Raw genomic sequence first — 23,485 nt, 5'->3', positions numbered from 1 at the left:
GATTTCTGGTGTGGTAATTTAAAATATCAACCTCATCACTTTATAGTCACACCCCATATCCTGGAAACCTCAGCGAGCAGTGACTTATGACCACGGTGTGTCGCTGGTGGTTAGTCTGCTTAATGTAGAGTAGAGATGGAGGTCAAGATAGTCCAGGAGAGAAAGGACCTTTAAAATTGAAGTTATGCCTGGGTTACCAAAATAGAAGCTGAAATCACTGAAGTTAATACCCAGAAACAAATCAAAAAAGGACATTATGAACCAGCTGCATGTCATTTATGGAGGTTGAATCCAGGGTAGCAACAAACAGCCCAATTAGCAAGTTGGATAATAGAGAACATATGAGAGAGAGAGAGAGAGAGAGAGAGAGAGCAGCAAAACAATGGCCCAGAAGAAATGTATATTCTTTAGAAATATTTTACCTTGAGCCTCTGTTTTTCTCAATCTGAGGCATCCTGAGGGCTACATAGCATGAGTCTATACCAAAGTTTAGAATACGTGAATGGTACTATATAGAGCAGGGGGAGCTATAAAATACAGTTAACTGAATTTTCACAGAAAAACTAGGCAAAGGTTTCTGCTCACCTATTTTTCTACATTATTCCTACCATCATTACTTTGCTTTCACTTCCTTTGATGACTTCACCAAAGGCAATGGACATCATAATGTTTGTGCATCCAAAGGAGTCAATAAAATGACATGACAAAAAGAAAGACCCTTTGGGTATGGTTTTTAAAATACAGCATTCTGAATTGAAATAGCAATAAAGAATTCACAAACAGTGGAGACAATCAGAAGCATTTACAATAAAATGTGGATATATTAGCATGATAGGATTAAGTATTTTTCAAAATTTTCCTATGGTCTTATAAAGCTTGAAGATTTTCATGAAGCCTCATGATATTCTAAAGTAGTACTATACATCCAATTAGGGACGTGAGAGTAATTTCAACGTAGAATATATGAAGGATAACAAGGGCAAAGACAAAATGTGTTGGTGAAACAAGTAGTAGCAGCTCTCAAATCCATAGCCACTTAGCTAGAACATAGTCAAATTCCTTGGGTGGTAAATAAGCAGCTATTCAAACACATTGTTCAATTCCAGAGAATAAACGGGCAACTTAAAAGCTTTATCCCATTACATAAAGGGCCATAATATCAATAAATGTTGCCCAACTTGCTCTGAAGAGCTAGTATAATGTGGCTACAGCATGTGGATACTATGATACTAGATAACAGATAAGGTTATAACAGTGGCTACTTTTTCACTCATTTACTACAATGATAGGGACTCTCTCCAGTGTAACGTCAATTCAAATTTAACACATATTTATTAAGCACCCTACTAGTTGCAAAGCACTCTTCTAGGCTCTGAGGGATGGCATCTAGATCTCTAATGGTTGAATAATGCCTGAATTGTGACTGAAAGCTTTCATACATATTATGTGGATTCAGCTTTTTCTGCACTGTGTATTCTCTGATGTCGAATAAGACTTGACCTTTGAATAAAGGCCTTTCCACAAGCACCACACTGATAAGGTTTCTCCCCAGTATGGATTCTCAGATGTTGAATAAGGCCTGTGTTCCCATTGAAAGCTTTCCCACATTCTTTACATTTATAGGGTCTCTCTCCTGTGTGGATTCTTTGATGTTCAATAAGGCCTGACTTCTGACTGAATGCTCTCCCACATTCACCACACTTGTAAGGTTTCTCCCCAGTGTGGCTTCTCTGATGGCCAATGAGGTGTGAGCTCCTCCTGAAAGTTTTTCCACACTCATCACATTCATAGGGTTTCTCCCCAGTGTGGATTCTCTGATGTCCAATAAGGTGAGAACTATGACTAAATGCTTTCCCACATTCATTACACTCATAGGGTTTTTCTCCACTGTGGATTCTCTGATGGAGAATAAGGCCTGCACTCTGACTAAAAGCCTTCCCACACTGATTACATTCATAGGGCTTTTCCCCAGTGTGGATTCTCTGATGCAGAATAAGTCCTGTGTTCTGACTAAAGGCTTTCCCGCATTCCTTACAATGATAGCGCTTTACTTTGTTGTGGATATCCTGATGTGAAAGCAGAGCTGACCTGTAACTGAAGGCTTTACCACATACATTACACTGATATGGTTTTTCCCCAGTGTGGATTCTCCAGTGTCGTACGAGGCCTGAGCTTTGGGCAAAGCTCTTCCCACATTCCTCACACTTGTGTCGTCTTTCTCCAGAAGGAGGGTTTCCTCGCCGTCGGTCTAACCTGCCTGTATATTCACTAGCTTGTCCATGATCAGTGCTCTCAGGAACATTCCCATTGCGTTTGGCAGTTCTCTCTCCATTTGGTTCCATTTCAGCAGATATTACTTGTTTTTGAGTTAAATCCCTGTTCTCACTCCTGGACTCACCATCTGAAACAAACCAAAGAAAGCAAATAGCATCTCTCCCCTGAGTTGGCAGGGAAGAGACTGTTAGAAGAGGAATAGGAAAATTCAAATGGCACATGTATTAGGAGTCCAGGACTTGATAGCAAAATAGTATCACAACACAGGAAAGGAAATACTAGGGATCAAGTAAAAATACCAGGGGACAACAGTAATGGAGAGTTAGCAGACAGGGAGGACAAAGCTCCCAGTCAGAATTAATCAAAGAAAATAACAAAGGTAATTTTATGTATTTGCCCACTACAAATGCTTCTTCTAGATCTTATCTTTCTCATCTTAGCATGAAGGGATGGAGAAGAATGGGAAGAGTGTGGAAGAATGAAAGATGCTCTGTTATCGGGCACTGTTTATGAATGTTTTCTAACTGTAAAATGGAATCACTCCCTTGAAAAGAATATGGTGGTGAAAGGTAAGTTCAGAGCAATGCAGAAGTTTGAAGTCTTTAAGCATCAGGTGTTCACAGGCTCTTGGAAGAATCGACCATCTGATTCTTGCCAATAAGTAGGGAGCTAGGATCAGGCCACCAAAAAGGTGTATGGTCAGACTAGCAGGGATCATCAGTCTAGGAGTGAAGTTCAAGCTGTAAGTCAAGAAGGGGCATGGAGGTTTTCCCTCATGACTCTGACTTCTGGAAGCACAGGGACTGGTGCCAAACTAGTACAAAAGGTATAAAGGCCACATAACCACAAAGGATGGAACCAGTTGCTACAATGCAACTTGGTAAGTGTAATGGGAGGGAAGCCTAAGCCCATGAAGACAAGATGAACTAGGGAGACTACAGAAAAGAGTTATCTGTTTCAAGTCCTAGGTTTCTACTTTTAGACCTGAGGGTTGAAAGAAACAGATCAGAGAGGCTGACCTATAAGCCAGCCTTGCAAGATCAAATCCAGAAACAAAGAGAACTAGAATTAACTTCTCATTAAGAACAAGTCCTGAGAGAAGCCATTTCATAAAGAAGAGAAAGAAAAGGGAAACTAAAAGAAGATTCTATTTCTCGTAGCTGGCAAATAGGGCAGGATTCATTCATTCTTAAGAACTCTGTGAGTTTCCTTATTGTATGTCTCCTCTAGTGTCTAGTCATAAACTCTTTCAGACTAATAAACCCTAAAGAAATGCTGGGTGTTACTTTCCAAAAGCAACACAAAGGAGTAAGGAAAAATGGCTGTTACAAAGATGAGATACTTGGAGTCATTTGAGTTAGGTGACTCTGGGTAATTCACTTAACTTCCTGGGACTTACTAAAGCTAGATAATCTCAGAGATTCTCTTCAGCCCTTACAACCTGTGAGTTTCAACTTAAGCTGAATAATAAAAGATAGTGATGGTACCAGTAAGCCAAATAATAGGGATTGGGCACAGAATCACAGATTTAGAGGTTGAATGCATTGTAAAGGTAATCATAGTCATCTAGGCCAACTCCCTAGTTTTAGAGATAAGGTAAGGAATGGAGGAAATTATTTAATCTAAGGTTAGGTGGTGCAGTGGTTAGAACACTGTAAGTGGAATCAGAAAGATGTGAGTTCAAATCCAGACTCAGACACTAGCTGTGTGATGCTGGTAAGTCAATTATCCTGTCTACCTCGCCTTCCTCATCTGTAAAATGGAGATAATAATAGCACCTACCTCACAGACTTATTGTGAGAACCAAAGTGAATGCTACATTGTAGGTACATATTTCCTTCCTTCCTTTCATGTCACATGGATAGTTAAGTAGCAGAGTGAGAATTCAAACCCAGGGCACCTGACTCAAAATGCAGCATATTTTTTGCACTATCATCTTATAAATTTTTTGTTTTTATCCTCTACGTTTATGGAGTGACTTGACTTCCTTATTTGCCATTTTTTCTTATCTCTGATCTCAATGGGAGGCAGAATGTTGTAGAAGAAAACTGCTTTTTTGTAGTAAAATTCCAGCTATTAGCTACGTGACCTTGGGCAAGTCACTTAATTTCTCTTGGCCGCAGTTTCTTCATCTATAAAATTATGGAATTAAACTAGATTACCTCAGGTCCCTTTTCGTTCTAAATCTGTGATCTTAACACTGCTAAAAGGCTCAAGAGAGAAAAAATATAAGCTGGTTTGAATAAGGAATGGAAGAAAAGGATCAAAGAGAACTGAAGGAATGAAAGAAGAGTTGCTAAGTAGAATGGGTTACTTATGGTAAGAAGATCTAGCACAGGTAGTAAGAATGGGAAAATGCCAAGACTGGTTAAAAAAAAGGTAAAAAAGGACAAACAACAGTAAGTAAATAAAATTTGAAATCTATATATCAGGTATCTGTCAGCAAAGTGGGAAAATGGGAAAGGTTAGAACTAAGGGAAAAAAACAGAAATTTATTTGTTTCCAAACATATAGAGTCCAGCCAAAAGTAACAAATGTCCTTTGGAATAAGAAAGCAAGAACACGTTGCAGAAGCTCTTTTTGTGGGGGCCAAGAATTGGAAATTGAGGGGATGCCCATCAATTGGGGAATGGTTGAACAAGTTGAGGTATATGAATATAATGGAACACTGTTTTTCCATAAGAAATGATGAGCAGGCAGACTTCATAAAAACCTGAAATGACTTACATGAACTGATGCTGAGTGTGGTGAGCAGAACCAGGAGAATACTGTACACAGTAAGAGCAGCACTGCTTGATGACTAACTGACAGACTTACCTCTTCTCAGCAATGCAAGGATCTAAGACAACTCCAAAAGACTCATGATGGAAAATGCCATCCACATCCAGAGAAAAAAATATGGAGTCTGAATGCAAATTGAAGCATACTATTTGTTCTCTTTTTTGTTTCTTCTTTCTCGTGGCTCCTCCCACTGGTTCTAATTCTTCGTTACAACACGACTAATGTGAAAATGTTTAATATGAATGTATATGTAGAGCCTACATTGCATGCCACCTTGGGAAGAGGGGGAGAGAAGAAGTGGGAGAGGACCTCAAAATTTTATGGAAGTGAATGCTGAAAACTAAATATAAATAAATAAATAAATTTTTAAAAAAGAGATATAAAGAAAGAAAAAAAGAACATGTTGCAGTTAAGCTAGGTAGTGCTGGACTTAGGATTCAGGAAAACCTGATTTCAAATCCTGCCTCAGCTGTGTGACTCATGGCAAGTCATTTAATATCTCTCGGCTTGCTTCTTTATCTATAAAATGTGTCTGTAGTACACTTCATAAAACTGTTGTAAGCAGCAAAGGAGATAACCTATTATTTCAGGGTCTTAATATTTTAGTTACCTGAGCCTCAGCTCAACTGAATCCTTCATATACTTCATGGCTACTATCCCAGGAATAAGTCAATAAATTTTTTTAAAATGCTAATCCTCTATTGGTCCTTACCCAGGGAGTACATGTGGCCATAATTCTCTGGCCTGCCTTCATTACAGAGGTCTTTCTGTGCTGGATCAAGAAGTCCCCACTCCTCCTGGATAAGAGACACTGCCATGTCCTCGATCTTCACCAAAGTCTGGAACAACACAAAATTCCCACTGAGGCCTGTTGCCCCAAAAGGTACAGTCCCACTATTCTAACCCAGAGTAAGGAAATAAACCGGCAGAATCAGTGCAGAACAAAAAAGAAGAGTATATCTGAAGAAATGGGTAGAGCGTTAGGTTGAAATGGGAAGAAAAACAGAAAAGGTGACCAACAGAAAGCCAAAATGAATCTCTCCTGGGAAGAAGTATTTAAGGTGAATACCCTAGGTGGAACCTACTAAAAGCTTTAGGATGATGACAAAGAATCAAGTAATAGCTATACGGTCTTACTGAGGCATGGAGCAGACCACAGCTCACCTGGAATCCAGCTGTAAGAAGTGCAGCTGCCATCTCCTGGTCTCGTGGGCTTCCCTTCTGAGAAGAAGCAGGAGCCTGGGGAACGGGCAAAACTAAGAGAAGAGAAAGCAGCCATAAATATTAGCCTTGTCCTCAGGTATCTTCTCACTAGGAGCTTGTGGGATCCTGAATTAACTACGCACCAATTTCAAACCCGTCTCTTATCCTTCTATAATGTACAGTGGATATTTTAAAACTCTTCTTATATCTCAGGCTTCTCCCAATCTGTACTTGAATGCTCTGCAGAACTTACTTTATCCTTTAAACAAAACTTTTTTTCAATTTCCCCATTACTATTACTAGCATGACCAAGTGTGACAAACAGCTCCTACTCTCTGTGTCTCAGTGCGATAACTCCTGGATCCAGATCTTTGATTAACTATCTAGTTAACCAGGGAACCTACCTGCAGAACGAATTTAACTTAATGAATGCTTCCTGGAATGTTTACTTTGTCCTCCAGGGCTCACTTCCTATTTTAAAACTTATTACCAAAATCAACACAGATCTTCCCAATTTAGAGTATCCATCTTCAGAGCTTTTGCCTAAAGAAGTTCCCATTTGATAATCTGAGCAGGAATGAAAGGGTGTAACTAAGTGAAGTCTTACGACTCCATGGTGTGAAGCTCTAACAAAGGTAATGAGGCCCTACTGTAAAAGCAGAAGATGAGGTGAATAGATGAGGTGAGATCTTTGTGGGATTCTTATTGCCTTTTGAACTCAGTGGGTTACCAACCTGATTTTATTTACATACATACACACACATGCATACACATGTGCATGCACACACATCTGTCAGTAGGCTAGACAGAACTGTAATATATTTATCCTCAGGTTCTTCTTCAGTGCAGTCTACTCAGAAGTATAAAGGAAGATACTGGGCTCCTCCTTGTGGCATAAAGAAATCTTTAGGAGTTTATTATGACGTTTCTGTCAGGGTGAGAACTCTTCAGTTCTACCTCCTTTTCCCACAAATAAAAGCTGACATGTTTCTTCTGTTCTTAGTAAGCTAAATGATTTAATCTAAGAAAAGAAGTGATCACAAAGAGATATATGGTTTCATCAATTACAAGTCAGTATAAACTAACCTTATTTCCTTTTCTGAGGGGTGACTAAAACTGGTACATCAGAAGAATACTACAGATACAGTTAGAAAGATTTCTGCTACTCTTGCGGAAAAGATGGGGAGACATGGGCTAAATGACAATGTAATCAGAAAGCTTCAGAACTGGTAGAACAGCTTGATTCAAAGAGTTGTTTCTATGTCAATTTAGAAGAGTTCTGGCCTGGCTCTGTGCTGCTAAACATTTTCATAATTAATGAGGATAAAGTTATAGATACTAAATATCAATAGATTTGGAGGTAGGATGAACCTTACAGACTATTTAATCCAACATCTTCACTTTACAGAAAAAGATTGTGAAGCCCTGAAATGTTACCATTGTCTGAGGTCATTACACCAAGTGGCAGAGCCTGGATTTGTACCCAGGTCTCAGACTCCAAATCCAGTGCCCCATAATGCACCACAGGTTCATCCAATAAGCGGACAATATAAAGCTGGAATATCTAATAGACTGGATGATATTTAGGATCTAAAAAGATCTTGATGGGCAAACTGAAACCCAAAACAAATGGAATTAGGATAAATCTTAAGTTAAAAAAAACTTCAAAAGTATAAGCTTGTGGAGACATGGTTAGATGATTGGCTACCTGAATAAGACCCAGGGGTTTTAGTGCACTATGGTTGCTGTTGTTCTGTGTCCTTCAGGGACCACAAGATCAGGGATGTGATGCCATGACATGCAAGTGGGTTGGATTTAAGTGAGAGAAAGCTCTGCAAAGTCACTTTCTCCTCAGGAGCCATCTGGAGAATGAAGGGCAAACAACAGCCTCTGTAAGTAGGTGGAGCTGCCCCTCTGGGGACCCAAATGGAAATTCCTAACTTCTTTCCTTCTCAGGGGGTACTCTGCCCAAAGGAATGTAAATTTTGATCTCTGAAATCTCACAAGATATTTTGGGTTTTACCAGATAGATTGCTTTCTTAAGAACCATGCCTTAAAACCAAATCACTCTGGCTCTGATTGATTGGCCAACAATAGGGTCCAGGCCAAGTCCAACTCATCATTATTTGAGCCCTGATTGGCTGAGAATGAACATAAACAGCAACTGTTTCTATTCTAACCAAAAATCCTGAGGGTCTTCCCCTGCCAGACTGATTTTATTTTTTTGGACCCAGGTAAAAGAGGTCATTTTTTGAGTCCTTTCTCACCTAGCCTTAATCACTGAATGGGCGTTGCCTTAGTCAAACTGAGATCTATTAAAGATCTTAGCTTAAAAAGGGCAAGGTCTCTTGCTGTATCCAGGGACATCTGCAGTCATCCTGAACTAGTGAACTATAAGCTGAATATGACCCAACAATATGATAAAGCATTAAAAAAGTCACTATGATCATGGACTGCATTGACAGACACTGCTTGCAGGAATAAGGAAATGATGGTCTGATTCAGTCAGACTACATACAGATTACACTTTCAGTTCTGGGCATATCAGTTGAGAACATGGACAAGCTGGTGAGCATGCAGTGGAAACCATTAAGAATCATGAAGGGTCTTGAGTTCATTCCATACTGGTTAAAGGAAATGAGGATGTTTCGCCAAGATGTAACATGATCTATGACTTCAACTACATGAAAAAGTTATATGACCTAAGTTTGTCTGAGCCCAGAAAGGGTGAAACTAGGAGCAACGGGAAGTTACAAAAAAGCAAAGTTAGCCATGGCATGAGGAAAAATGTCCCCAAATGCAAAAGTGGAATAGCTAATTAGGAAGGAAGTAGGGTTCCCCAAGTGGAAGGTCCTGAAATAAAGGTCAAATTGCAACTAGTTATGCCATAGTAGGCATTTTTTTTCAAGGTAGGGTTTGGACTAGATGGTCACTCAAGTTCTTTCCAATTCTGAAATTCTGTAATTACAATTTCATACCTCATCAACAATATCTGTACCTGGTAAATCACTGTTTTATCTAAGTATTTCTTGTTCTTCAACTGAATCAAAGCAACAGCTCAAAGTTATTTGTTTCAGGTACTAGCTGCTTGGTTTAATCCACAAATTAAAAAAAAAAAAAGAATATTTTTCAAGGTGAGACTTAGTTGTTTTTTAAAATTACCCATCTAAAGAGCTTCCCTCAGGTTACAATGGCGCCTCAAGAAATCTATATTATGGTCTAATTCCGGCCTTATTTATACTCAGGCTTTAGGCTGAACTGTTCCAGTATGTTCCCTGGTTGCTCCAAAGACTCGTCTAATTTTTCAGTTTCTGCTGCTGACTTAGTCTGAGCTGATATTCCTGTTCTATCAAGCAGCAGGTATATTATGGCCCTAGCTTCTATTCCCTAATTCATGCCTCTTCTCTTTACTATTTAAATTGGGGTGTAGCGTGTGTTCAGGAAAGACCTCTGGTGTGAGAGCTACCAAGCCCTTTCCTGGGGTACATTTCACCTTTGGTGCCCACCTGAACCACCTAACTCTCACAATGTGGCTCCAGGAAACAACAGAATGCACAGGAGCCACACCTCAATAAACTATTTCAACAGATGGGCTAAATCAAGTTGAGGGCAACCAAAGGGTCTCAAATCTGTCAGTGAGTTAGGGTGTATCTCCCCCAAGCATGTGAAGACTGTGCCTGGTGGAATGGTCAGATGAAAACAATTTGTTTCAATGGCCATGAAGACAGCTGAAGCAGGTGCTGGGGAGTACTTAGAACTTGGTTAGATATCGAAGACACCAAGGTCATCCACTGCACCTTGAGCCGTTACCAGTCATCTTGACTCTGTTATACCACTGGACTGTGATGAATCTGGAACAGAGAGTGAGGCCAATGACTTCATGAAACTCTGCCTCACTTAAATCCAATTCACGTGTGAATCAAAAGACATCACCCATATACCATTTTACCATTTTTACCTATCTCAAAGTCTTGTGGGGATTGGCAAGTGATGAAGCAGCAGGTGCAGAAACACTGGGAGTTGTAGTCACAACCCTGCACATAGGTGGCCCAGGCCATAAGGTTGTTTGTTCATTGAAAGCAGCAGTGGGATTTGGGTATCTGAGCAGAGGCTAGAAAAAAGTGCCCTAAAAACTATCTATTTACCCAACCCTGACCTGATTAATGAGACAGGTGGGGATCCCACCCTGAGATTGAAATACAAAAAATGAACAAAAACTTTTGCAAAGATGATTCCATTCACCATCAGTACACAGAATGTGTGCATTCTTATAGACAACACAAAATCCAATAGACGTGAAAGATGAACACCTCTTGTTGTGAGAGAAAGCAGGCATCACGTCCAAATAGGAGCCCTATATGAAACAAAGCTGGCAAATGAAAGCCAGTTTGCTGAAGTCCGAGCTGGATATACGTTTCTTGAGTGGCTGCAGTGAAGGGGAGCACCACGAAGCTGGTGTAGGTTTTGCAAACAAAACTAATCTAGCCAACAAGCATGTGTGCCTATCAAAAGTAATGAATAACAGGCTCATAACAATATGAGTGCCACTTGTGGGAAAAAGTCATGCCCCCATCATCAGTGCCTATGCTCCCATCATGACGAACCCTGATGAGGTCAGAGAAAATTTATGAAGAGCTGGAGACCCTTATCATCAATGTGCCCAGAGAGGACAACGTTATGATTCTGGGTAATTTTAATGCTAGAGAAGGCTCAGACTACCAGAAATGGCAGGGAATCCTTAGGAGGAATGGAGCTGGAAACAGCAACTGCAGTGGTCACTTACTATTGAAGACTTGTGCATCTCACGACCTTCCTTTTACCTAAACACAATAAAACTTCATGGATGCACCCTCATAGCAAATAATGGCATTTAATAGACTATGTGATTATAAGGAGAAGAGACAGACAGGATATGAGTGACAAAGGCAATGTGTGGTGCAGAGTGCAGGACCAATCACAGACTTATCCTCTCTAAACTAAATATTCACATTCAACCAAAGTAGCAGCCCCAAGGCAAAATGATTACCAGAAGAATTATTGTCAACAGATTAGAGCACTTATGAGCAGGAACAGTTTGTTGCTAACTTGAAGGGAAAGTTGAGCCAACACACAGTTGGCAACAGTAGAGCAAAAAAGGGGGGGACCGATTTCAGAGATCATCTGGGCCAGAACACTCACAAACATCAAGACTGGTTTGACAAAAATGATGAAGAAATTCAGAAGCTGCTAAATGAAAAACAAGAAGTCCACAGGGTTTACCAGCAGGATAGGATATTTCATCCATCCTAAGAAGGCAGTATTTAATTCCATCAAAAATAAAGTACAAGTGAAACTAAGGGAGATGTATAATTCTTGGCTCAGTAAGAAGGAAGGTGAAATTCAGCTTTATATTGATAATAACAATCCAAAGCACTTTTACGATGCCCAGAAGGCTATTTATGGGTCAAAGATCCATGGTGCATCTCAATTACTCAGTGATGGAGCCACATTGATTACTGATAAGGACATGATCTCAGAGACATGGGTTAAACATTTTCATAGTGTTCTCAACAGATCATCATCAATCAATGCTGAAGTCACTGATCATTTACCTCAGGTTGAAGTCAATCCTCCATAGCTGAAGTTCCAACTGAAGAGGAGATTTTGAATGCCATTAGGCTCCTTTCGTGTAGCAAAGCACCTGGTGCTGATTCTATTCCCGTTAAGATTTAAAAGGTGGTGGATCCATTGCTCATTCAAAAGCTAGCTGAAATTTTCCAATTTTCCAGGTTATAATGGCAAAAGGAGATTATCCCCCAGAAGTTCAAGGATGCCTCTGTTGTCCATCTCAACAAAGGTAAAGGAAGACTATCCTATGACAATCACAGGGAGATCTCTCTCTCTTAGTTATTGCTGGGTAAGATTCTTGCCTGAGTCCTCCTTAACAGGCTGATCCTTCACCTGGAAGATGGTCTACCTGAGAGCCAGTGTGGCTTCAGAAAGGGCCAAGAAACGGTTATATGGTGTAGGCTGCCTGACAAATCCAGGAGAAATGCTAAGAGCAGTATAGAAATCTGTACACAATGTTTGTAAATCTGACCAAAGCCTGTCAGTTACAAGGGCTTACAGAAAATTATGTCAAAATTTGGTTGCCTGGAGAAGTTCATCAGTATTGTACATCAATTTCACAACAGCATGCTTGCCTGGGTTGTGGATAATAGACAATGCTCTCATACCTTCCCAGTCACCAGTGGAGTTTGAAACAAGGCTGTGTGCTTATTCCTATGCTTTTTAGCATGATATTGTCAAATGCCTTCAGTGAGGACAAACAAGACAGTTAAGGTCAGCGACTACAATGATGGCAAATTCTTCAACTTGAGATGGCAACAAGCCAAAACCAAAGTAGAGGGAGTATTGATGCATGATTTTTTTGTTTGCAGATGATTATGTACTCAATGTAGACTCTGAAGCTAAGATGCAACAAAGTATGAATCGTTTCTCTGCTGCCTGTGCTAATTTTGGCCTCACAACTGACACCAAGCAAACACAGGTGCTCCATCAGCCAATACCACACCATCCATATATGGAACCATAAGTTATAGAAAGCGGAAAAGTTTTGAATACTTTTCAGATAAGCTCACTTGCCTTGGCAGTATACTTGTTAGGGATATACACACTGATAATAAGGTTGATATAACCCACTGCCAGAGCTGGCTCAGTGTTCAGGAGGCTCCAAAAAAAAGTGTGACAAATAAGAGGTACTAGACTGACTACCAAATTAAAGGTCTACAGAGTCATTGTGCTGACCTCATTGTTGTATTCCTGTGAAACCTGGACAGTCTACCAGCACCATGCTAGGAAACTGAATCATTTCCATCTGAATTATCTTAGGAATATTCTGAAGATCACCTCGCAGGATAAGGTATCAGACACTGATGTCCTTTCTCAAACTAACCTGCTAAGCATTCAAACTGTACTTCAGAGAGCACACTCCAATGGGCTAGCCATGCCATTTGAATGCCAAATGTAAACTTGCCAAAAAGACTACTTTATGGAAAACTCACAAAGGCAAGCATTCACGTGGTGGTCAGAAAAATTGATACAAGGACACTCTCAAAGTCTCTCTTCTCTGGAATTGATTGTGTAACACAGGAGACACTGGCACAGGACCGCCCAGCATAGCATGCCCTCATCAGAGAAGGTGCTGTGCTCTATAAGCAAAGCAGAATTGCAATAGCTCAAAAAAAATGCAAGATACACAAATTTAGAGAATCCATCACAAATATTCACAAGGACTACTTGTGCCCGACTAGTGGTAGAGCATTCTGAGCTCGTAATGATGTGATCAACCACAGTTGGACACACTGTAACTTGATTCTAACATAGCAATGTCATTTTGGTCCTCTTCAAAAATGAAAGACAACAACCAATCAACTACTTAATTACAGTTGTGGGAACATCTCTTTCTCACTCTACTGAATATTAACTTATTTTTTAGCATTCATTTTAGTTTCGCTTGTTTTTTAAATTGTTTTCCATAAAGCTTTTTTTAAACATTACAGTCATTTATAGATATACCTCCCTTGCTCCAAACAATACGCGCTGAGCACTCTCTTACAAAATAATTAAAAAGTTTGGCAAAATCAACTGACAGGAACCAATTAGTGTACTTAAGTTTCTGCTTCTATTCTGAAAAGAATGACATGCATTTCATTGTCTTCAATGTTCATTTTAAAGAAATTAGTTTTCTGAGATGAATATAGTAGAATTAATTTTTCAATGATATGTTAGAATGCATAGCTATTCAAAGGGTAACACATCAAAAAGTCATCACACATACAAGGGACTTAGTTATATTGATCCCAGCTTTGTAACTTCACAGTAGCATTTAATTCCCCTTATTATCTCCACCTGACAATACCCAGTTTCAAAGATTTTTCCTTTAAGATGATCATATGAATCGACTTTTTCATTTTCTTTTCCACAACTATAATCTATATGCGATCATTGCCCTCTAGAAGATCTCTTATTTCTAATGTTTCCACATGTCAATCCATATTCAGCTGGCTGAAGGAATAATCCTATTCATATGCTATTTTTATGAAATCACATTCACAGTCAGAAGCCTCTAATTACTTTCAGGGCCTAAATCCTCTAATTTTCTATTGCAGCTACTAAATAAAATTATTCTTTGTAGTTGATTAAATTTTTTGCTGCACTCCAGTTCATTTATACAACAGCTGTTTATGTTTTCTACTTTTATCATGCCCTATTCAGTGTTGCTAAATTCTCTGCTAAATACTATTTGAATGATTGTACACTATGCAAATTTAGTTATGTTAAAAGATGATTAATGTTCCATCTACATAATGTCTTCTATGAATTTTTCCTTATCTCTAGAGTTAGGTTATGGAATAGATCTAATATAATTCAATTTTTCCTATGCATTCACACTTAAGGATGCAACAAGATAGCTGGTAGTAATGCCAGTTTCAGACACTTAGGAAGTTTCTAACACAGGCCAAAAATGAAAGCTCATGGAGAGACAGTCATCTACGAGTTATATTATATGGATACCTATGTTTTCAAATTATACATAACTAGGAATGTCTATAAAGAGAGGTTTTCATGAGAAAAGAAATACCCTAGCAGCTTTTAAATCGAGATCTCTTGAACTCAGATCACAGCAAACAGGAATAGTAAATTGGAAGCATACTTTAAGAGTAGATAGTGAAAGTCATAACAACATGGGAGCAAGTATAGAGGGCAAGAAAGATGATCACTGATTCAGAGCTCATATCAGAGAATCTCAGCTAGAGATTAGCTACTCTCCAACAAGTACCTGAACAACAATCTAAAATATATCTGACAAAGCCCTTGCTTGAAGACTTCCAGTAAAAAAGAACTCATAACCTCCAAACTTCTATTTTTTAGTAGCTCTAATTGGCAGGAAGGTCTTCCTTATATCAAACCTAAGTCTGCCTCTGAAACTATAACCCATTATCTATAGGATGGAAGCTGAGACCAAAGAGGAAAACAAAGGTAAAAAAAGCCACTAAGTCAGGAAATACAAGAATCTGACCTTGATGAAAAAATGCAAAAGGATCTCTGAGCAATGGAATTATTTAATTAGTGTGAAATTCTGCCCACAGAATGCAAATCTGTATCTGCTGAGGAAGAAACTGATTCTGGTAAACCACAGAAAATTAAAGGGGGAATTATCCATTCTTGGCCCCAGAAATAAGAAATGTGTTTTGGTAGTAAATGACTTCTTCCTAAAAGTATGCTATCTATTTGGAAGGTGCATTCAAGAAGTGACAGTCTCAGGAGAATTATCCAACTTAAAGAATGGTGATTCATATGGGAACAAATAATATTGCCAGAAGGAATCTAGAAACACTCTAGGGCTTATGAAGTCATAGGCAGGAAAATGAAGGAATCTTTACTATCTGTGGGTAATGCTTTTATCCCCACTGCCAAAAGAAAAAAAGGGCCCTAAAAAGAAAAAGTAGGATATGTGGTGATAGAGTCACTAAGTTCTGACTAAGGTGTCAGGAAATGAGATTCAACTTTCTGAACTATGGTATAAAATGTATTTGACTAGGAGTATATCAAATAAGGGCCATGAAGAATTTCTTTACCATTTTCTTTTTCTTACTGCTTAAGAGAATTATCAAGGGTCAGGTGAGTTTCTCTTATGAACCAGTTATGGTTTCCAAGTCAAAATTAGCATATCCCTCGTATGCTTAGAAAGATTATGTGAAAATGACTTATTTTATGACTTGACGACCCCCATTATTAGATGCTTTAGAGGCCATAGGTAACCTTTAAAATGTTTATCGTATAGCTATCCAACTCTCACCTTGTTCAAAAACACTGTGGTACTTCTAAGTAATACACCTAAATCAATTTCTTAGCAAAATTCTGGTGAGATTTTGAGAACAAATTAAATGGTAAAAAGACAAAAGAAGGGTGTGGGGATGGGAAGAGTTTTGTATCTGAAGATTGATAATCATATTAGAGAACTTAAGTTGAAAATGGGAAAGGACAGAGAAAAGTACCCAGAAAAAGTTGCTAAACCTAATACTGTAAAAAATAAAAGGTATGACACAGGAAGAACTGCAAGTTAAGGTGCTAAGTAAATCACAGGACACAAAGACCATAAGTGGGAAGAAATGGAGAAATGATACTCCTGAATACAGATGTTTTTACATCAATATGTGGAATACAAGTAACAAGTTGAGCAACAGATTCAATAAGAAGATATAAATATGACCTAAGTGTCAATCAGACTTGACTGGATAGGATTAGAATATGAGAATGGAGAGGCACCCCTTGTATAAAAACAGAGAGAATGACTTAGCAGGGTAACGTTGTACCTGCATGGAAACCCATATACCTAAAAGTATCATGGTAGAGAGCAGTTGTATAAAGATGAAAGTAGGACAAAACAGCCCATATATTACATAATAAATGGCAAAATTATAATATGGGCTATCAGGGAAATCTTGACTCTTTGATGAACCAGTTCAACTCTATACCATCTTCTACTTCTCATGTACCACACTTCATGTTATTTAATCTCATCTGGGCCTCACAGTAGCAAACCCTACTCTTCTCAAACTGATTCTACCCTAGTCATCATAGTAACTGTTTCAAACCTTCTCATCTCTCTTCAAATCCCCCATGATACCAACTCCCCCAGTGCTCTCTGCAGAAGACCTACTCTCATATTTTCTAGAAAAAAATGAGGCTACACACCAAGAATTCCCTCTTCTCTTTCTCATGTAATGCCACTTCAGATGTGTTCTCCACTACATTCTCATTTACTACTGTCTCACATGAAGTGATAGCCCTTCTTTCCAAGGCAAACCTTTACTTCAATAAATCTACCCTTGATCCCATCCCCTTCATGTCTTCTCCAGTAGACTGTGCTATTATTACCCTCACTCACTCTCTAATCTTCAATCTCTTTCCAATTACTAGCTCCTTCCCTGATGCCTAAAAGCAGACCCAAGTCTCTTAATGCAGTATGTCTTAGAACTCTGCTGAAAATCAAAGTCAAGCTCACCAGCCTATATTTGGTAGACTCCATCCTCTTTTCTTTTTTGTGAATTAAGGGAGATGCATGTTTGTAGAAAGCAGGCAAATAGACAGTAGACAGGGAAAGGTTAAAGACAAGTTGAGAGAGTGGGGATGATGGAAGGGACAATATGCTAGAGAAGACAGCACAGAATGGAATTGCTGTGAATGTTTCCCCTCAACATATGTCAGCTTTTTTATTATCTCCTTAATGCCCATCAAGCTGAAGTTAGTGGTAGTACTGGAGGGCTAAGTACTACTATTTTCCCAGAGTTTGTTAACATAAAGCACACTCCATAGTGTCAGAAATCCTATGATGAGCTAGCTGTTTGAGTGCTATAGCACCTTCCAGGTAGGAGGCAATCCTATCTATTTTTTGCTAGTAATGGCAAAATGGGTATTGGGGTAGGAGCCTTGGTGTTACTGGTAGTCCTTAATGACTTCTTGGTGGTAACAGAATGTTGAAATGTTCTTTTCTCAGTTCAGTGACAAAGAGCATTAATTTTTTTTTTCCGATAATGAGCCAAAATCTAACTCCTGTGCTGAATCACAGTGACTAGCTCTTCTATCAACAGTTTATGAACTGACTCTTTACATATATTTATAATATTTTACATATGCATTGTATGTTGTTTACAAGTGAGTATGTATATACATATACACTACCCATATGGAGAAGAGAGAGAGAGAGAGCGAGAATGATTAATAATTTGGAATTTTGCCAGGAATTGATGCACAGCTTACTAGACTTTTCTCAGTATGAATATGTGCCTTCTTTCCCTTTCTGAAAATTAGGACAAAGGCACAAAGAACTACAAGCAAGTAACATTAAAGAGGCAAAATACTCACTTGATCCATCCAGCCCTGCTAATGATCATCCTATTTCTCTTCTCCCTTATCTGGCTAAACTCCTTGAGAAGTGGTAACTTACTTCTTTTCCTCTCACTCTCTTCTTAATTCTCTGCAGGTTCGGTTTCTGACTTTATCATTCAAATGAAATGCTTTTGATTAATTTTACAGATGAAGAATCTGAGGCATACAAATTAAGTGACTTGTCCAGAGTCAAATATATAGTATGTGTCTCAGGCTGGATTTGAACTCAAGTCTTCCAACTCCAAGCTCAGTGCTCTACTCACTGTGCCACCCACAACCTCTGGAGATGAAGAGAAATCTAACTATAGAATGGAAGTTTCAGGGGTAATAACGCAAGAGGATGGCAAAATGGAAGACAGGGACTGATAGAGAAGAGGGTCTGAGGAAGGACTAGGCAAGTGGCTTTTGGCCTAAGCAGAGAATGATTTTGAGTTATTGATATAAATGACAGAGAGAGGTGGAAGTGTTAAGCCACAGGACAGGGGTAATACTAAATGATATGGCTCAGTATTCAGGGTCCTACTATAACAGTGGAAGGTGAAAGCCTGCTTTCTTTCCAGATGCCAACAAAAATGGTATAAAAGCAGTCTGGGAGACTGGGTTGTGCATTCTGGTTGGTAAATACCTCGTAACTGTGTTGTTAGGTCTGACTGAATTCAAAACTGATGTCAGTTCCTTTGCATTAACCCAAGAGACATACCCAGAAGATACTGGACATATAGAAAGATGTTGTACTATCAAATATTCCTGAAGTCTAAAGGCCTACTCTGACTAGTCCTGGAAGCAAGAAGCCTTATCTGGATGTTTGTTAGGGGTGGCTTGCGGCATTGCTTTTTTCAGATGACTTGCTAACACCGGCCATGTGGCAATACATTCTAATGGCAGTTCTCTAAATCCAGTTCCTGAGAGCAGCTGATTGGACACCTATCTTCCTGGGTTCAGTAATGATAAAGAAAGGTTGGAATAGGTGCTGCTGGGATCTAGGTGTCAACAGTGTCTCTAACCTATCTGGGTGTTCTGTGGTTGAAGAGAGCCAAGGCACTGTTGAATTGCCAGGCAATAAAGATAGGTATAGGGCACACTAAGTCTAATCAATCAATAAACATCTATTAAGCACCTAAAATGTGTCAGGAACTATATTAAGCACTGGTGATACAAAAGGGGGCAAAAGACAGGTCCTTTCCTCAAGAAACTTACAATTTAAGGGGGAAGACAACATGCAAAAAAAAATATACAAAAAAGCTATGTACAAGAAAAATAGAAAATAATTAACAGAGGAAAGACACTAGAATTAAGAGGGGTTGGAGAAGGCTTCGTGCAGAAGGTGGGATTTTAGGTGGGACTTAAAGGAAGCCAAGGAGATCTGCAGGCAAAGTGGAGAATGGATAGTTTTCCAGGCATGGGATAGAGCCAAAAAAATGCCTGGAGACAAGAGATGGAGTGTCTTGTTTGTGGAACAATCAGGATGCCAGTGTCACTGAAGATTATGTGGCTAGGAGAGAGGTGTAAGAAAGCTTTAAAGGTATAGGTTATAAAGGGCTTTGAATGCCAAACAGTCATCTCACCTCTGAATGTACTAGCTGTGTGACTATATATTCTAAGCAACTCTCTAAAAGTTACCAAAAATGCAAGGTCTTTTAAAGTGGAGACTTTTTTTAAAAATCTTTTTGTAGCACCTAACAGTACCAAATACCAGTGAAAACTGAAGTAATAAAATACAGATTATTTCTCCACTGCTGAAGTCACTTTTCAGCAGTAAGCTAGACACTTACGTAGCCCTGGAGTACCCTCATAATCTATGATATTTTCACCAGGTATGTTATTTTGCAAACACTAAAATACATGAATATTTTTCGCATAAGTCTAACCTTCTGGTTCAATGTTAGTTTTACAAATGGGATTGTCTTTATCTTACTACTAGGGAGTGACAAGATCCAGGGAGAAAGTTGACTTGATTTCTGTGCCCTCCTTGTAGAATGGAACTATTCAAGTGAATGTGATTTAATTTTATTCATAAGTGAGGAGTCATAAAACAGTTACTTTGTGTGCATGGTTTCTATACATTAACTTGGAAAGTTAATAATTATGCTTTTTGTGTTTTGTGACTAATTTTTCCCTTTCTTCTGACCACGGAGATAGTATAAAAAAGAAACAGAAGGTAATCATATGGTGTTACATATATGTATATACATCGATATGGGGCAGCTAGGTAGAGCAGTGGATGCGCATCAGTGCAGGAGTCAGAAGGACCTGAGTTCAAATCTCACCTCAGACACTTGATACTCACTAGTTCTTTGACCTTGGGCAGGTCACAACCCCAATTGCCTCATTCTGGGTCATCTCCAGTCATCCTGATGAATATCTGGTCACTGGATTCAAATGGCTCTGAAGGAGAAGTGAGGCTGGTGACCTGCACAGCTCTCCCTCACCAAAACAAAGTCAAGTGCAAATCATGTCATTATTTCTCTGATGACATGGTCTTCTTTGGCAATGAAGAACGAACACACACACACATCTAGCAAATGGCTCACTGAATTAAATTGAACTGAACTGACTAGTTTACCTACTAGTTAAAGATGTCTAACCACAGACAGGTCCTCACTGTGACATGGCAATCATTTTATTCTTCTGACTGACTCTTGCAGTGTGCTCCCTGTAGTAGCTGTTCTCTTCTCTCCTCCAATCCCCCATTCTTCCCTCTCAGCAGAGGACTTCACGTTCTACTTTGCTGAGAAAATGAGACCATCTACCTTGACCTCTCTCCTCTTCCCTAACTCTATTCCTCAAAGCCCTTCAGCATCATCTCATTTTTCCCCTCCTTTGCTTCAGCTTTTGAGGAAGAAATGACCCTTCTCCTTGTTAAGGACAACCTCTCTGTTTTTGCCTCTGATCATCTCTTTTCCTGTCTCCTAGGATCATTTCTTCTTCTCCTATCTTCAATCTCCTTCAAGCTCTGTCTCCTTCTCCACTGCCTATAAGAATGTTGAGAACTTTTCACTGCATGAAAACACACACACAAACTTTCAACTGGCCCTTTCACTTCCTCATACTATTAGCTGATTGATAACATTTCTGTTTCTTAGCACAAGCCCAGAAAAAGACAGCTAACATTTATCACATCTATTTTAATCTCTCCCTTACTTCCCATCCCTTTGTAATCCAGTTTGTAGACTGAAGTGACTTTGTTTTCTCTAAGGTTTCCAACTGTCTTTTAACTACTAATCTGATGACTTTTGCTCAGTCCTCATTCTACTATGTTCCACAATTTTTTACTTGGACCTCCCCCTCCTGAAGGATACTCTCTGCTCCACGGGTTTCTCAAACACTGTAACATCTATCTCCTTATCAGACCTCATCAATAATACTGTATTCAGTCTTGGGTATTATGAGTTAAGGAAAGAGGGAAACTAGAGAGTGTTTAGAAGAAGCAACAATCACAATGATGAAAGACCTAGGGTTGACATTGTAGAAACAAAATATTTATAAATAAATGAAATTAAGTAATGCATGAAGCTTAGATAAAAGTTACTAGGCCTTTACATTTACAAGATAAATTTATCATTAACATTGGAGGCAGCTAGGTGGCACAGTGGATGCACTGGACCTGGAGGCCAGCTCAAAATCCGGTCTCAGATACTTACTAGCTGTGTGACCCTGGGTAAGCCACTTAACCTTTGTTTGCCTTAATCCACTGGAGGAAGAAATAGCAAACTATTCCAATACCTTTGCCAAGAAAACCCCTTGGACAGCACTGACAAGGGGTCATGAAGAGTTGGACATGACTGAACAAAAACAAAAGTTGTTAATTAAAATAAATTAGCCTAAATGGAAATTCCAGAATTCACTGTAAGTTATCAGAAGACGCTAACGGTTTATACACACAACAGATAATTTAATTTATTCTCATTTATGTCCTCATGAAACAATTATTGTTTGTCTATGTGGGAATATATGTGTCCTATATGTGGGAATATTTCTAACTCATCCTGAAAGTCCTTGAAGTAATGACAGTATAATTTAAAACCAGGAAATGTAACTTCAAGCTGCTTTCCCTTTTTGATAAACACTGTTCCTTGGTTGTAACTATGACTATGTACTACTCTGTCTTTTAGCTCTCTTCCTGCTTCTTTGACTGCTCCTTCTTAGTTTCCTTTATTCAATAACCCATCTACTACCGAAGTGTGGGTGTTCCCAAACGCTCTTTCCTAGGTCCTCTTCTCTTCTCTCCCTATGATTCCACCAATGCCTGAGAGTTCAATTTTCTCTACGAGGATTTTCTCTATGAATCTGTATATCAAACCCTAATTTTTCTCTAGTCTTACACCATCAACTCTTTTCTGGACATTTACAACCGAATGTCCTTACATTTCTAAAGAGGAATACCTGAACTCGTACTTCTCTCTAAATCTACCCCTCCTTCAAGTATCCCTACTTCCGATGAGGGCACCACCATTATGTCAGTCATCTAATTTCATAACCTAAGAGTCATCCTTACCTCTTTCCAGAGCTTAGTCCTAGCATATGGTAGCCGCTTAATAAATATTTACTAACTTGCCTTGACTCCTCTCATCCTGTTACCTAAGTGGTTGCCTTGTGTGGTGAATCTTATGTCTATAATATGCTTAGAAGTTTTGGACTTTTCTTCACTCAGAATGCCACTACCTCAATTTGGTCCTTATCATTTCTTGCCTAGAACACTATAACAGTCTCTTAAATGATCTCAATGCCTACAACATCTCTCCCTCTACAAAACTCTCAAAATAATTTCGAGTGACTATGTCACTCTCTTGCTTAAGGATTTTCAGTGATTGCTTTGCCATAAAACTGAGCCTCAGTTTCTTTATCTTTAAAATGAGGATTCAGCTGAATTAAATTCAATGAAATTTATTAAACACCTGGCCACTGGAGGGATACAGACAAAAACTAAGTAGTCCTTAACCTCAAGGAACTTACATTCCTATTGCGAGAAAAGAAAACTCTTATTTAAAAAATCTTTTTTAAAACAGTTAATTTTTTTAAGTAGTGTTTCTATTAGTATAGCACTTTAGGGTTACAAAGAGTTTCAAATGTATTATCTTATATTTTTAGCAAAACTGTGCTTTTTGAGTTAGGCAGTACAAGTACAATCCTCATTTAATAAAAGAAGCAAATGAAGCTCAAATAGAATAAAGCTCTTTAGCCTGGTACTTAAAAGCCCTGTGTGTAATCTGGCCCCAAATACTTTCCAGATTCCATATTGTCCTCCTCCATATCATCTACATTCCAAATAAAATAGCTCAGTGTTTCTTAAACA

General features: G+C 38.9%; 1 protein-coding gene across 2 annotated transcripts in view; it reads right to left on the bottom strand.

The window, feature by feature from the left end:
- Positions 1-714: 714 nt before the first annotated feature.
- LOC140527822 (zinc finger protein with KRAB and SCAN domains 8-like) overlaps positions 715-23,485 on the bottom strand; it is a 42,267-nt gene continuing 19,496 nt past the window's right edge. For both annotated transcript variants that reach the window (XM_072645023.1, XM_072645024.1), the window contains 3 exons: positions 6,220-6,311; positions 5,768-5,894; positions 715-2,401 (listed from right to left, as the gene is read on the bottom strand). In XM_072645023.1, coding sequence (XP_072501124.1) covers positions 1,443-2,401; positions 5,768-5,894; positions 6,220-6,311 — 1,178 coding nt within the window. In that variant the 3' untranslated portion in view covers positions 715-1,442. The remainder of the gene's footprint in view (positions 2,402-5,767; positions 5,895-6,219; positions 6,312-23,485) is intronic.

The sequence above is a fragment of the Notamacropus eugenii genome, chromosome 2 (genome assembly GCF_028372415.1).
Source record: "Notamacropus eugenii isolate mMacEug1 chromosome 2, mMacEug1.pri_v2, whole genome shotgun sequence".
Taxonomy (NCBI): domain Eukaryota; kingdom Metazoa; phylum Chordata; class Mammalia; order Diprotodontia; family Macropodidae; genus Notamacropus; species Notamacropus eugenii.
Note: the sequence above shows the minus strand (reverse complement) of the source record. Positions and strands in the feature narration are given on the sequence as shown.